The sequence below is a fragment of the Coregonus lavaretus genome (assembly GCF_964263955.1).
Source record: "Coregonus lavaretus genome assembly, chromosome: 13".
NCBI classification, from domain to species: domain Eukaryota; kingdom Metazoa; phylum Chordata; class Actinopteri; order Salmoniformes; family Salmonidae; genus Coregonus; species Coregonus lavaretus.
In genome coordinates, this window is record NC_140000.1 from 46,402,636 (window position 1) to 46,416,002 (window position 13,367).

The 13,367-nt window shown below is 50.9% G+C and overlaps 1 protein-coding gene across 1 annotated transcript; it reads left to right on the plus strand.

The window, feature by feature from the left end:
* Positions 1-10,987: 10,987 nt before the first annotated feature.
* LOC311140058 (zinc finger and SCAN domain-containing protein 20-like) lies at positions 10,988-12,508 on the plus strand (the record flags this gene model as incomplete). Its single annotated transcript, XM_084175021.1, has 5 exons — positions 10,988-11,070; positions 11,336-11,469; positions 11,582-11,825; positions 12,016-12,164; positions 12,270-12,508. The coding sequence occupies 5 exons, from the start codon at positions 10,988-10,990 to the stop codon at positions 12,506-12,508; spliced, it is 849 nt and encodes a 282-aa protein (XP_084031147.1).
* Between the last annotated feature and the right edge of the window lie 859 nt (positions 12,509-13,367).

Sequence of the window (13,367 nt, forward strand, 5' to 3'; positions counted from 1 at the left end):
TCCACAGAGCTGGGTTTTATGGAAGAGTGTCCAGAAAAAAGCCATTGCTTAAAGAAAAAAATAAGCAAAAACGTTTTGGTGTTCGCCAAAAGGCATGTGGGAGACTCCCCAAAAGGTACTCTGGTCAGATGAGACTAAAATTGTGCTTTTTGGCCATCAAGGAAAACGCTATGTCTGGCGCAAACCCAACACCTCTCATCACCCCGAGAACACCATCCCCACAATGAAGCATGGTGGTGGCATCATCATGCTGTGGGGATGTTTTTCATCAGCAGGGACTGGGAAACTGGTCAGAATTGAAAGAATGATGGATGGCGCTAAATACAGGGAAATTCTTGAGGGAAACCTGTTTCAGTCTTCCAGTATAGTTATGCACGCTCAAGTTTTCTGTTTTTATGTGTTATTTCTTGTTTGATTCATAAGAAAAAATATTTTGCATCTTCAAAGCGGTAGGCATGTTGTGTAAATCAAATGATCTTAAAAATAAGAAAAATGCCAAGGGGTGTGAATACTTTCGCAAGCCACTGTATTGAATCTTTATTGCCTGTGAATTAAAATGTGCGACAAAATACTCTCTCTGTGCTTTGGCTCCAACAATAAGTTCCTCGGTCTTGTCTTGATTTAGATGGAGGAAGTTGTAAGCCATCCAAGTATTTAAATTACTAATACTGTCACGAATGTCAGTGAAATGCGGTGGAAGAAGTCAGGTGCAGGACACAGAACTCTCGGTAACATACTTTACTCAGAATGCAAAGAACAAGAAACAGAATACCTCCACACAGGGAGGAACTAACCCGCTCACCAACGACACACGTCACAAAGAAACAATCACACACAAAATCCAAATGAGAGACAGGGGTAAATATAGGGCTTACAATCAAACATAATGGGGAACAGGTGTAAACAATACAGACTAAACTAGACAAACACCGAAACATCGATCGGCAGCAGCTAGTACTCCAGGGACGACGAACGCCGAAGCCTGCCCGAGCAAGGAGGAGGAGCAGCCTTGGCAGAATCCGTGACAGTACCCCCCCCTTGACGCGCGGCCCCAGCCGTGCGCCGACACCGGCCTCGGGGACGGCCAGGAGGACGCGGAGCAGGGCGAGTCGGATGACTCCGGTGGAAATCCCTCAACAAGGAGGGATCTAGGATGTCCCTCCTAGGGACCCAGCACCGTTCCTCCGGACCGTACCCCTCCCACTCCACGAGATACTGCAGACCCCCCATCCGACGCCTCGAATCCACGATGGAACGGACTGAGTACGCCGGAGCCCCCTCGATGTCTAGTGGAAGAGGAGAGACACATGGAACGAGGGGTTAATGCGGTAATTAATGGGCAGTTGTAACCTATAACAAACCTCGTTCAAGGCAAAGGGGCAGGTTTCGGGTCGAGAGCCAGACCCGATCTCCCGGTGCATAAACCGGACCCTCACTGCGGTGGCGATCGGTGCTCGCCTTTTGCCGTCTGATGGCCCGCTGCATGCGCAGCGTTCCATGTCTCCTCCGAGCGCCGAAACCACTCATCCACCGCAGGAGCTTCGGTCTGGCTCTGATGCCAGGGTGCCAGAACCGGCTGATAACCCAACACACACTGAAAAGGCGTAAGATTAGTGGAGGAGTGGCGGAGTGAGTTTTGGGCTATCTCTGCCCAGGGGATATACCCCAACCACTCCTCCTGCCGGTCCTGACAATAGGACCTCAGAAACCTACCCACATCCTGGTTTACTCTCTCCACCTGCCCATTACTCTCATGGTGAAAACCAGAGGTAAGGCTAATCGAGACCCCCAAACGTTCCATAAATGCCCTCCAAACTCTAGAGGTGAACTGGGGACCCCGATCAGACACTATATCCTCAGGTACCCCGTAGTGCCGGAAAATGTGAGTAAACAGGGCGTCGGCCGTTTGTAGGGCTGTAGGAAGACCTGGCATAGGAATGAGACGGCAGGCCTTAGAAAACCGATCCACAACGACGAAGATCGTGGTATTCCCCTGGGAGGGGGGAAGGTCCGTGACAAAATCCACCGACAGGTGAGACCACGGCCGTTGTGGAACGGGTAGAGGTTGTAACTTCCCTCTGGGCAGGTGTCTAGGTGCCTTACACTGGGCGCACACCGAGCAGGAAGAAACGTAAACCCTCACGTCCCTAGCTAAGGTGGGCCACCAGTAATTCCCGCTAAGGCAGTGCATTGTCCGACCAATACCAGGATGACCAGAGGAGGGTGACGTGTGAGCCCAATATATCAGTCGATCACGTACCTCGAGCGGCACGTACCTCCGCCCCTCTGGACACTCTGGGGGAGTAGGGTCGGTACGTAATGACCGCTCGATTTCCGCATCGACCTCCCACACCACCGGTGCCACTAGACAAGACTCCGGAAGTATGCGAGTGGGCTCAATGGACCTCTCCTCTGTGTCATATCGTCGGGACAGGGCGTCTGCCTTAACGTTCTGTGACCCTGGGATATAAGTGAGCTTAAATACAAACCGGGCAAGAAACATGGCCCACCTAGCCTGACGAGGGTTCAGTCTCCTCGCTGCCCGGATGTATTCCAGGTTACGATGGTCAGTCAGAATGAGAAAAGGGTGTTTAGTCCCCTCAAGCCAATGTCTCCACACCTTCAGGGCTTGAACCACCGCTAGCAGCTCCCTGTCCCCCACGTCATAATTGCGTTCCGCCGGACTGAGCTTCTTAGAATAGAAAGCACAGGGGCGGAGTTTTGGAGGCGTGCCCGAGCGCTGAGACAGTATAGCACCGATCCCCGCCTCGGACGCATCCAACTCAACTTGGAACGCCAAAGAGGGATCCGGATCTGCCAGCACCGGAAACGAGGTGAACAGGTCCTTCAAATGTCTAAATGCCCTGTCCGCCTCAGCCGACCACTGCAAACGCACCGGGCCCCCCTTTAGCAGGGAGGTGATGGGAGCTGCTACCTGTCCAAAGCCCCGGATAAACCTCTGGTAGTAATTGGCAAAACCCAAAAAACGCTGCACCTCCTTAACCGTAGTGGGAGTCTGCCAATTACACACGGCTGAAACGCGGTCAATCTCCATCTCCACCTCTGACGCGGACAACCGATGTCCCAAGAAGGAGATGGACTCCTGGAAAAACAGACATTTCTCCGCCTTCACATACAGGTCATGCTCCAACAGTCTACCCAGCACCCGACGTACCAGGGACACATGCTCGGTTCGTGTAGCGGAGTATATTAGAATATCATCAATATACCCCACTACCCCCTGTCCATGCAAATTCCGGAAAATCTCGTCCACAAATGATTGGAAGACTGAAGGAGCATTCATTAAACCGTATGGCATGACGAGGTACTCATAGTGACCCGAGGTGGTACTGAATGCTGTCTTCCACTCATCTCCCTCCCTAATGCGCACCAGGTTGTAAGCGCTCCTGAGATCCAATTTTGTGAAGAATCGCGCCCCGTGGAATGACTCCGTCATACTAGCAATCAGAGGGAGAGGATAGCTGTATTTAATTGTAATCTGATTGAGACCACGGTAATCAATACACGGGCGTAAACCCCCATCCTTCTTCTTCACAAAAAATCTACTTGAGGACGCAGGGGAAGTGGACGGCCGTATGTATCCCTGTCTCAAGGATTCGGTGACGTATGTCTCCATAGCTGCCATCTCCTCCTGAGACGGAGGATACACATGACTACGAGGGAGCACAGCGCAAACCTGGAGGTCTCTCGCCCAATCCCCCTGTCGATGAGGTGGTAATTGAGTCGCCTTCTTCTTACAGAAGGCAAGTGCCAAATCGGCATACTCAGGAGGAATGTGCATTGTGGGCATTTGGTTCGGACTTTCCACCGTCGTTGCCCCTATGGAAACACCTACACACCGCCCCACACACTGATCAGACCATCCCTTGAGAGCCCTCTGTTGCCATGAAATGTTGGGGTCATGAGATGTTAACCAGTGAAGCCCCAACACCACAGGAAACGCAAATACAACTGTATAATCTCCTCATGGCCCTTCTGCGTCTTCATCTTAAGTGGCGCTGTGACCTCCCTAATCAATCCCGACCCCAAAGGACGGCTATCTAGGGCATGGATGGGGAAGGGCACATCGAATGGTACAATAGGGATCCCTAACTTATAGGTGAAATGGCGATCGATAAAATTCCCATCTGCACCTGAATCTACTAGCGCCTTATGCTGGGAGTGAGAAGAAACCTCTGGAAACACAACTTTAATACCCATATGTACAACAGAGAGCTCTGGGTGAGTTGGGTGCTTACTCACCTGGAATGACTCATCAGTGCGTTGCCTGCTGCCTCGATTCCTAGGAGACCCTCCCCAGCACCAAACAGCAGTGTGTCCTCTGCGGCCACAGTTGGTGCAGGGGACGGCCTCTCTCCTGGTCTCCCTCCTAGTCTCCCTAGCACCAGCACCCCCGAGCTCCATAGGGTTCGGCTCGGAAGTGCTGGGGGATGGAATGGACGGCCCCAACTCCGGACGTCCGCGGGTAGCCAACAGGGTGATCGAAGCTTAGGTTGGTGTCCCTGCAGGCCAACTCTCGACGAACGTCCTCCCTTAAGCTGCACCTGTAGTGGTCGATGAGGGCCCTCTCATTCCATCCCGCATTGGCAGCCAGAGTCCGGAAGTCCAGTGCGAACTCCTGCGCGCTCCTCTTCCCCTGTCTGAGGTGGAACAGACGCTCACCGCCTTCCCCTCTGGGGGATGATCGAACACCGCCCTGAAGCGGCGGGTGAACTCCACATAGTTTACTGTAGCGGCATCTATTCCCCCCCACTCGGCGTTGGCCCACTCCAGTGCCTTGCCGGACAGACAGGAGATGAGGGCGGACACGCTCTCATATCCCGAGGGCGCCGGGTGGATGGTTGCCAGGTAGAGTTCCACTTGGAGCAGGAAACCCTTACACCCGGCTGCGGTGCCATCATAAGCCCTCAGGAGCGAGAGCCGAATCCCACTGGACTCCAGATGTGAAACGATGGGTATGGCTGATGGTGGTGGTATCGTTGGAGGATGTGTGGGCAAACCTCCTCTTTCCCATCGCCTCATGGTGTTCATCACCCCTTCCATGGCGGTACCAAGATCCTGGAGCATAGCCGCCTGTTGTAAAACGCGCTCCTCCAGTGATCCCGTTGGCACCGCCGCTCCTGCTCACTCCATGTCGTGGTGTGTGATTCTGTCACGAATGTCAGTGAAATGCGGTGGAAGAAGTCAGGCGCAGGACACAGAACTCTCGGAAACGTACTTTACTCAGAATGCAAAGAACACGAAACAGAATACCTCCACACAGGGAGGAACTAACCCGCTCACCAACGACACACGTCACAAAGAAACAATCACACACAAAATCCAAATGAGAGACAGGGGTAAATATAGGGCATACAATCAAACATAATGGGGAACAGGTGTAAACAATACAGACTAAACTAGACAAACACCGAAACATTGATCGGCAGCAGCTAGTACTCCGGGGACGACTAACGCCGAAGCCTGCCCGAGCAAGGAGGAGGAGCAGCCTCGGCAGAATCCGTGACAAATACAGTCTAATAATTTATCCGTGGAGCTAAAATCCTCTGGAGACACAAACATTTAAAGTTGTGGATCGTCTGCGTAGCAGTGAAAATCAATGCTGTGCTTTCTGATAAGGGGTAACATATATAAACTAAACAGTACCAGACCCAAAATCGAACCTTGTTGAACGCCACGTGATACGTATTTTCTCTGAGTTATGTTCACCAAGGGTGACAAAAACCTCTAGACCAGTTAAATAGGTCCTAAAACAATTTAGAACTGGACCGGAGAGGCCAGCCCATCTCTCCAGTCTGTCCAGAAGGACATCATGGTCAACAGTACTATACGGACTGATAATCAGAGAGGGCTGGCCTCTCCGGTCCAGTTCTAAATCAACTTTAATATTGCAGATAATTGTGGCTTCCATCAATGTAATTGTCTGCATCATTTCCAATCCCCCATATATTTTTTAAAACTTTCACTAGTAAAATATAATAAGATGAACTTGAACACTCCTGTATGGGTATGGAAGGATGGGGAAGAAACTTGACCTAGCATATCTGACTCATTCTTTGATATCTGTGAGGAGGAGTCAACAAGGGTTTAGGGATAAGGGTGAGTGGATGGTTTGGGATTGGGCCAATCTGTCTCACACACTCTTTCACTTTGACTCTGATCCAGTCAGAGGCTGTGGTGGGCGTGCCAGAGAACAGGAAGAAAATCCCCTGGGTGGACGGCGAGACGGTGATCCTCTTGGAACTCTGGGGAGATGACACTATGCAGCAGAACCTGAAGCGCTGCCCTCACAACGGTCACATATACTCAGAGATTCAGAAAAGCTCAAGTTCTGTGGTTTTTACAGACCTGCAGAGCAGTGCCACACCAGGATAAAGCACTTGGAAGACAGCTATCGGCAGTGTCAGGAAACTATCAGGTAACAATTGCCTTTCAGCTTCTATTATTGATACATTTGTCATTTTGCTAATGTGAATTGGATTACAGATAGAGTCTACTTTTGCAATCTCTCTCTACCTGTGCTGTTCCTAGTTCATCTGGGTCTGAGCAGGTTGATTTTAAGTTCTACGATATTTTGGAAAAAATGCTTGAAAGGCAGCCTCCCTCCACCAGCACGGTGGTGACAGACTTGACCAATGACATATCAGAGGAATCAAACAGTGACTCACTTCAAGGTAAAAGTTCAGCTCATTTCAAACTTTGCAAACTTTCTAATGACACGTCCCCTCAACACAAGTACCTTTGCCAAGTCTAAACAGGGAAACTTTTTTGTGTCACGGCCGTCTACGGAAGGAGTGGACCAAAGCGCAGCGTTTGTAGCGAACATGACGTTATTAAAGTTAAAGTGCACGAACGAGAAAACAATAAACAATGACGGATAGTGAAGTCCTCAGTACACAGACTGAAACATGGAACAAAAACCCACAACCCTAAGGTGAACACTGACAGTTTAAATATGGCTCCCAATCAGAGATAACGAGCCGACAGCTGACACTCGTTACCTCCGATTGGGAGTCACATGACGAGACAAGACACTACAACCAAAACCAAACACAACCAAATGAACACCCCCTATACCCAACACAACCAAATGAATACACCCTGGCTCAAACTACACAGTCCCAGAGCCAGGGTGTGACAGTACCCCCCCCCTAAAGGCGCGGACTGCGACCGCGCCTCAACTAACCAAAACAGGGGAGGGCTGGGCGGGCATACCTCCTCGGTGGCGGTTCTGGCTCCGGCCTTGATCCCCACCTCCTCTCCAACCCCCCAAAGTACCCCTGGTCCTGTCTAGCCCCGCCTGCCGGAGCCAGACTGACGACACGCGCCCCTGGCTTGGTGCGTGGAGGACGAACGGGCCTTACCAGGCTGACGACGCGCACCACTGCCTTGGCGCGGGGAGCCGGAATGGGCCGGACCGGGCTGATGAAGCGCACCCCTGACTTGGTGCGGAGAGCGGGACCGGACCGAACAGGGCTGACGAAACGCACCACAGACTTGGTGCGGGGAGCAGGAACGGGCCGGACAGGGCTGACGACACGCACCACAGACTTGGTGCGGGGAGCAGGAACGGGCCGGACAGGGCTGACGAAACGCACCACAGACTTGGTGCGGGGAGCAGGATTGGGCCGGACAGGGCTGACGAAACGCACCACCAACTTGGTGCGGGGAGCAGGAACGGGCCGGACTGGGCTGTCGACGCACACCGTAGACTTGGTGCGTGGAGCAGGAACAGGTCGGGCAGGGCTGTCGACGCACACCGTAGACTTGGTGCGGGAAGCAGGACTGGGCCGGACAGGGCTGTCGACGCACACCGTAGACTTGGTGCGTGGAGCAGGAACAGGTCGGGCAGGGCTGTCGACGCACACCGTAGACTTGGTGCGGGAAGCAGGAACGGGCCGGACCGGGCTGTCGACGCACACCGTAGACTTGGTGCGTGGAGCAGTAACAGGTCGGGCAGGGCTGTCGACGCACACCGTAGACTTGGTGCGGGGAGCAGGACTGGGCCGGACAGGGCTGTCGACGCACACCGTAGGCTTTGTGCGTTGAGCAGGAACAGGCCGGACCAGACTGACGACTCGCACCCTTGGCTTGGTGCGAGTAGCAGGAACGGGCCGGACCGGGCTGGCGACGCGCACCGTATGTTTGGTGCGAGTGGCAGGAACAGGCCGGGTCGGGCTGGCGACGCGCACCGTAAACTTAGTGCGGGTGGCAGGAACAGGCCGGGCAGGGCTGGCGACGCACACCGTAGGCCTTGTGCGTGGAGCAGGAACAGGCCGGGTCGGGCTGGCGACGCGCACCGTAAACTTAGTGCGGGTGGCAGGAACAGGCCGGGCAGGGCTGGCGACGCACACCGTAGGCCTTGTGCGTGGATTAGGAACAGGCCGGGTCGGGCTGGCGACGCGCACCGTAAACTTAGTGCGGGTGGCAGGAACAGGCCGGGCAGGGCTGGCGACGCACACCGTAGGCCTTGTGCGTGGAGCAGGAACAGGCCGGGCTGGGCTTGCGACGCGCACCGTAAACTTAGTGCGGGTGGCAGGAACAGGCCGGGCAGGGCTGGCGACGCACACCGTAGGCCTTGTGCGTGGAGCAGGAACAGGCCGGGCTGGGCTGGCGACGCACACCGTAGGCTTTGTACGTGGAGTAGGAACAGGCCGGTCCATACTGGGAACACACACCACTGGCCTTAACCGGGGATCAGGAACGGGCCGGACCGGACTGGCAACACACCTCAGTCTCTCACGCCGTGCCTCAACTACTTCCCTCCCTCTACTCGCCAATGGCTCCCGTAATCCGGTAGCCTTCTCTCCACGTCTCCCTGTGGCAGCCTCCTGCTGCCCAGCCGCCCAAGCCATGTGCCCCCCCCAAAAAACTTTTTGGGGTTGCCTCTCGTCCTTCCGACGATGGCCCTGCTGACGCCGTTGCTCCTCTCTCAGTCGCCTCTCCACTGTTTTACTCCATGGCCGGCGATCCATCCCATCCAGGATCTCCTCCCAAGTCCAAGACCCTTTACCGTCCACAGTCTCCTCCCATGTCCAGACCCTTGGCTCCTGGACACGCTGCTTGGTCCTGGTATGGTGGGTTTTTCTGTCACGGCCGTCTACGGAAGGAGTGGACCAAAGCGCAGCGTTTGTAGCGAACATGACTTTATTAAAGTTAAAGTGCACGAACGAGAAAACAATAAACAATGACGGATAGTGAAGTCCTCAGTACACAGACTGAAACATGGAACAAAAACCCACAACCCTAAGGTGAACACTGACAGTTTAAATATGGCTCCCAATCAGAGATAACGAGCCGACAGCTGACACTCGTTACCTCCGATTGGGAGTCACATGACAAGACAAGACACTACAACCAAAACCAAACACAACCAAATGAACACCCCCTATACCCAACACAACCAAATGAATACACCCTGGCTCAAACTACACAGTCCCAGAGCCAGGGTGTGACATTTTGTTATTGGGCTGTTTTGTATTTAGAGTCTACAGAAGCGGACAACAACACCACTTCTGAGAGGACCACATCAGGCTCATGGTCGGATCCTGAGACCCTGGCCCTCATTGACATCTGGGGGGAGGACGAGGTTCAGAGGGTGCTGAGAGACTTTGTCCAAAATGGCCCCATCTACATGGACATATCAGAAAAGATGCATGACCATGGGTACTCCAAGACCCTAGAGCAGTATCGTTGAAAGTAAAGTCCACGAGGAACAACTTCCTTCAGTGCTACAACAGTAAAAAGTATGTTTAAACCCAAAAGGTAAAAATGTGACACTTTCTGATGTTTAGACTTTTTATGTTGATATTAATTTACAGAAACATACAAATAAGTGTACTCTAATCTAACCCATAGCCAGAATACTGCATCCCAAAATATTTTCGACCCACATTTTTTTTATTTCAAAATGGCTTCCTTTTCTGTCTGCTATTCTCAGATGTGGAAGAAAGGGAGTGGAATACAAGTTCTACAATCAGTTGGAGCAAATACTTGGGCATGAAGCGGTCTCCATTGATGAGTACGATGAAAGAGACGATCAAACGGTAGACCAGGACACAGGTACAGTGATCGTACAGACGGTTATATGTTTACACTGTAGACTCAGTCAATCCAATCAGCAGGACGGTACCTACGATCTGAGATGAGACGCTGGCCCTCATTGAGCTGTGGGGGAACGAGGAGGTCCAGACAAGCCTCAGAGGTTGGGTCCGCAACAGGCACATTTTATCCGACATAGCGGAGAAGCTGGCCACCATGGGGCACTTCAAAACGGCTGCGCAGTGCCACTCGAGGGTTAAGGGGCTGAGGAAAACCTACCGAAGGTGTCACCACAGCAGGACATAAGTGGCAAGCACAGATCATTTGTGGGTAAGGTGAGTCTTGGTGCCTAAATTGGGACCTGTTACAAATGAACCCTTCACCTCCCACTGTTCTCCACCTCCCTCTACCTCTGGTCGTACCTAAAGAGACGGAGGGGAGCCCTTATTTTTCAGATACTTCAGGTTCCTGGAGCCGGTGCTTGGCAACGACACTCTCTCCCCCGATGCAGAGATTGTTGATTTGTGTGATGACTTCAATCCAGATCCCACTGAGGAAGCAGATCAGGAAACATGTATGGTGCCTCCTAATCATCCTTACCCTCTAAGTCTAATGTCATTAGGGCCCTGTGTTTTTCCTGTGTCAGTGCCAACAGTTGTTTGTCCTGGTCAGGTCAAATCAGGACCCTAGTAATAATCAATCTTCTATAAATGTACTTAGTAGCCACCTAAAGCCTCCCAAAAACATATATATTTTTTAAGGCCAGGGCTCAGCCAGTTACGCTGTGACAGAGTCCAGCAGAAAGATGCCCTAGTCCGATCGGGAGACCCAGGCTCTGCTGGGGGTCTGGGGTGAGGACCACGTGCAGCTCTCCCTCCGTGGCTGCTTGAAGAACAGACACGTGTTTGAGTACATCTCACGGAGGATGATGGCCCAGGGGTTCATAAGGACAGCTGAGCAGTGCCACACCCGCATCAAACGACTCAAGGCCAGCTTCCACCATGACAAGTGAGTGCAAAGGATTCATAACTACTATTTTATGTCTAGTAATTCACTTTATAAATTACACTACAACATCGGATATAAATTGAGATGCGATATCTTTACTTCATCAAATCAATGCTTTACTCAACTTCATCTCATTAATAAACAATGTAATTGCGGTCTTGTTTTTATCACTGGTATTGTTACATAGTACATATGGTCAGAGGATATGATGATCCAACTGAAATTCCCTCTGAACCATATGTCTAATCTTTCATTTCCCCACAAGGGAGTGTAAGTTCTATGACCAGATGGAGGAGATTTTATCGAAGGAGCTCAACTTCGACAGTTTGGCCGAAGATTCGTTAGACAATGAGGAAGCTGCTGTCTGCAAGTCTATACTTGAGGTTGACCAAAGGAAAGGTAAAGCAAAGCCATACCATACCTTGAAACGTTTTATGAGTTGTCATATTTCAACTGACCTAAACCCCTTTCCACTATAAAGAATGTGTTAATTGGGTGTCTTTGTCTTCAGCTAGCCGTCCTCCAACTGACGGCTCCAAGTTCCCCTGGAGCGACAGTGAGACCCAGGTCCTCCTCAGTTTCTGGGGGAGTGATGAGGTCCAGGAGGATCTAAAGGGCTGCACCAAAAACAGACACATTTTCACCGAGATCTCTCAGGCCATGGCCAACCAGGGCTACCTGAGGACAGCCGAACAGTGCCAGTCTAGAGTGAAGCGGCTAAAGGCCAACTTCCGCCAGTTCTGCGAGAGCAAACAGTAAGCCATGGGGGATAAGATGTGGATATGAAATTGATAACCACTATTTATAATTGCAAATTGATTATGAAGATGCCATACTGATGGAACAGTTTTGTATTCATGGTCAGAGGTTTGCCATGCTCATGTTAGTAAAGCAAAGCTCATAAACTAACCAGATATGAGGAATAAGCATGTTCTTTTTTCCCAGGAGTGGAGGAGAAAATGTGGAGTGCAAATTCTACGATCAGTTTGTGCAAATATTCGGGAACAAGCATCTATCCTGTGACTCGCTGGCTGAGGAATCGAATGGCGCCACAGACATGGGAGAGGTCCCAGGTGGCCAAGTCCACGGAACAGGTAACTGAAACAATCTCTTAATCTCTGTACAGTAAATGCTGTTTTTACGTTATATTATCAACGTTGGGCCTTTGTTTACGTGTATTTTTTTGGGGGGCTCTCCAGAATCAGGCAGCTGTCCATCACCATGGGAACTAGATCTCCCCTGGAGCATTGAGGAGACTGAAGCCCTCCTCGACATATGGGGCAGTGACAGAATCCAAGAGGACCTGAGGGGAAACACTGAACTGGAACACATGTATACAGAGATCTCCCAAATGATGGCTGACCAGTGCTTCATGAAAACAGCAGAGCAGTGCCAGACAAGGGCGACGCAACTGAACCTGAGTATTATTCCAATCTGACGACGAGGAAGCATTAAGGATCATCTGAAGACAGTTTTGTAGCGCCACAGGACAGCTATAATGACTCAACAATGACTTCTGGAAAAGAGGTGTATGAACAGTTGCAATGACCTGTGTCTCTCCTGTCTCTTGCGTTCTTCTCAGAGAGGTTCTGTATTCTATCAAAGAGGCGCTGTTGCTTTGTTGGATATTGCTGAAGAGACTCAACATCCATCCCACTCTTTCTGTTGGAAATCAGACACATGTATTTAACCTTTATATAGGTACTTAAATCTAAGTGTAATGGACTATCTGAATGTTTTTTTGTCATGTATTTCACTGAAAGTGTATATGTGTTGTGACAAAGGGACCTATTCAATGAACTTAACAAAACCTTTTAAAGGGATTGGCTTGAGTGAATCCTCTAATAAGAATTGGTAAAAACCACATGACATTCTGAACATCTTGATTTTGCATTATGATTTGCCAAACAAAAGGCTTGCTATTATGTACATATTTGTGTATTTTATGTACATTTGTGTTTTAGCAAACTCACTGTGCGTTTAGGGCTATTCTCAAGTGAATTAATTTAGATAAAATTCCTTTGAGTGGAGTTTGATTGCCTGACTGTTTGGGTACTTAAGTGTCAATACTGTATCATCTCTGTTACTGTCTATCTAGGTTCACCGAAACGCTGAGGTTTCTGTTGTTACCATCTCTAACCACTGGGGGGAGCATGAGACCAAATCCTATTTTTATCCTCAACAGATTGTCTGGAGCAGAGCCCCACAGTATGTAGCCACTAGAATTCTGGAAGCACAGGCACCTACTTTTTGTTTACTCATACGTTATTTTTAGATAACACGGTGAGATAGCCGTT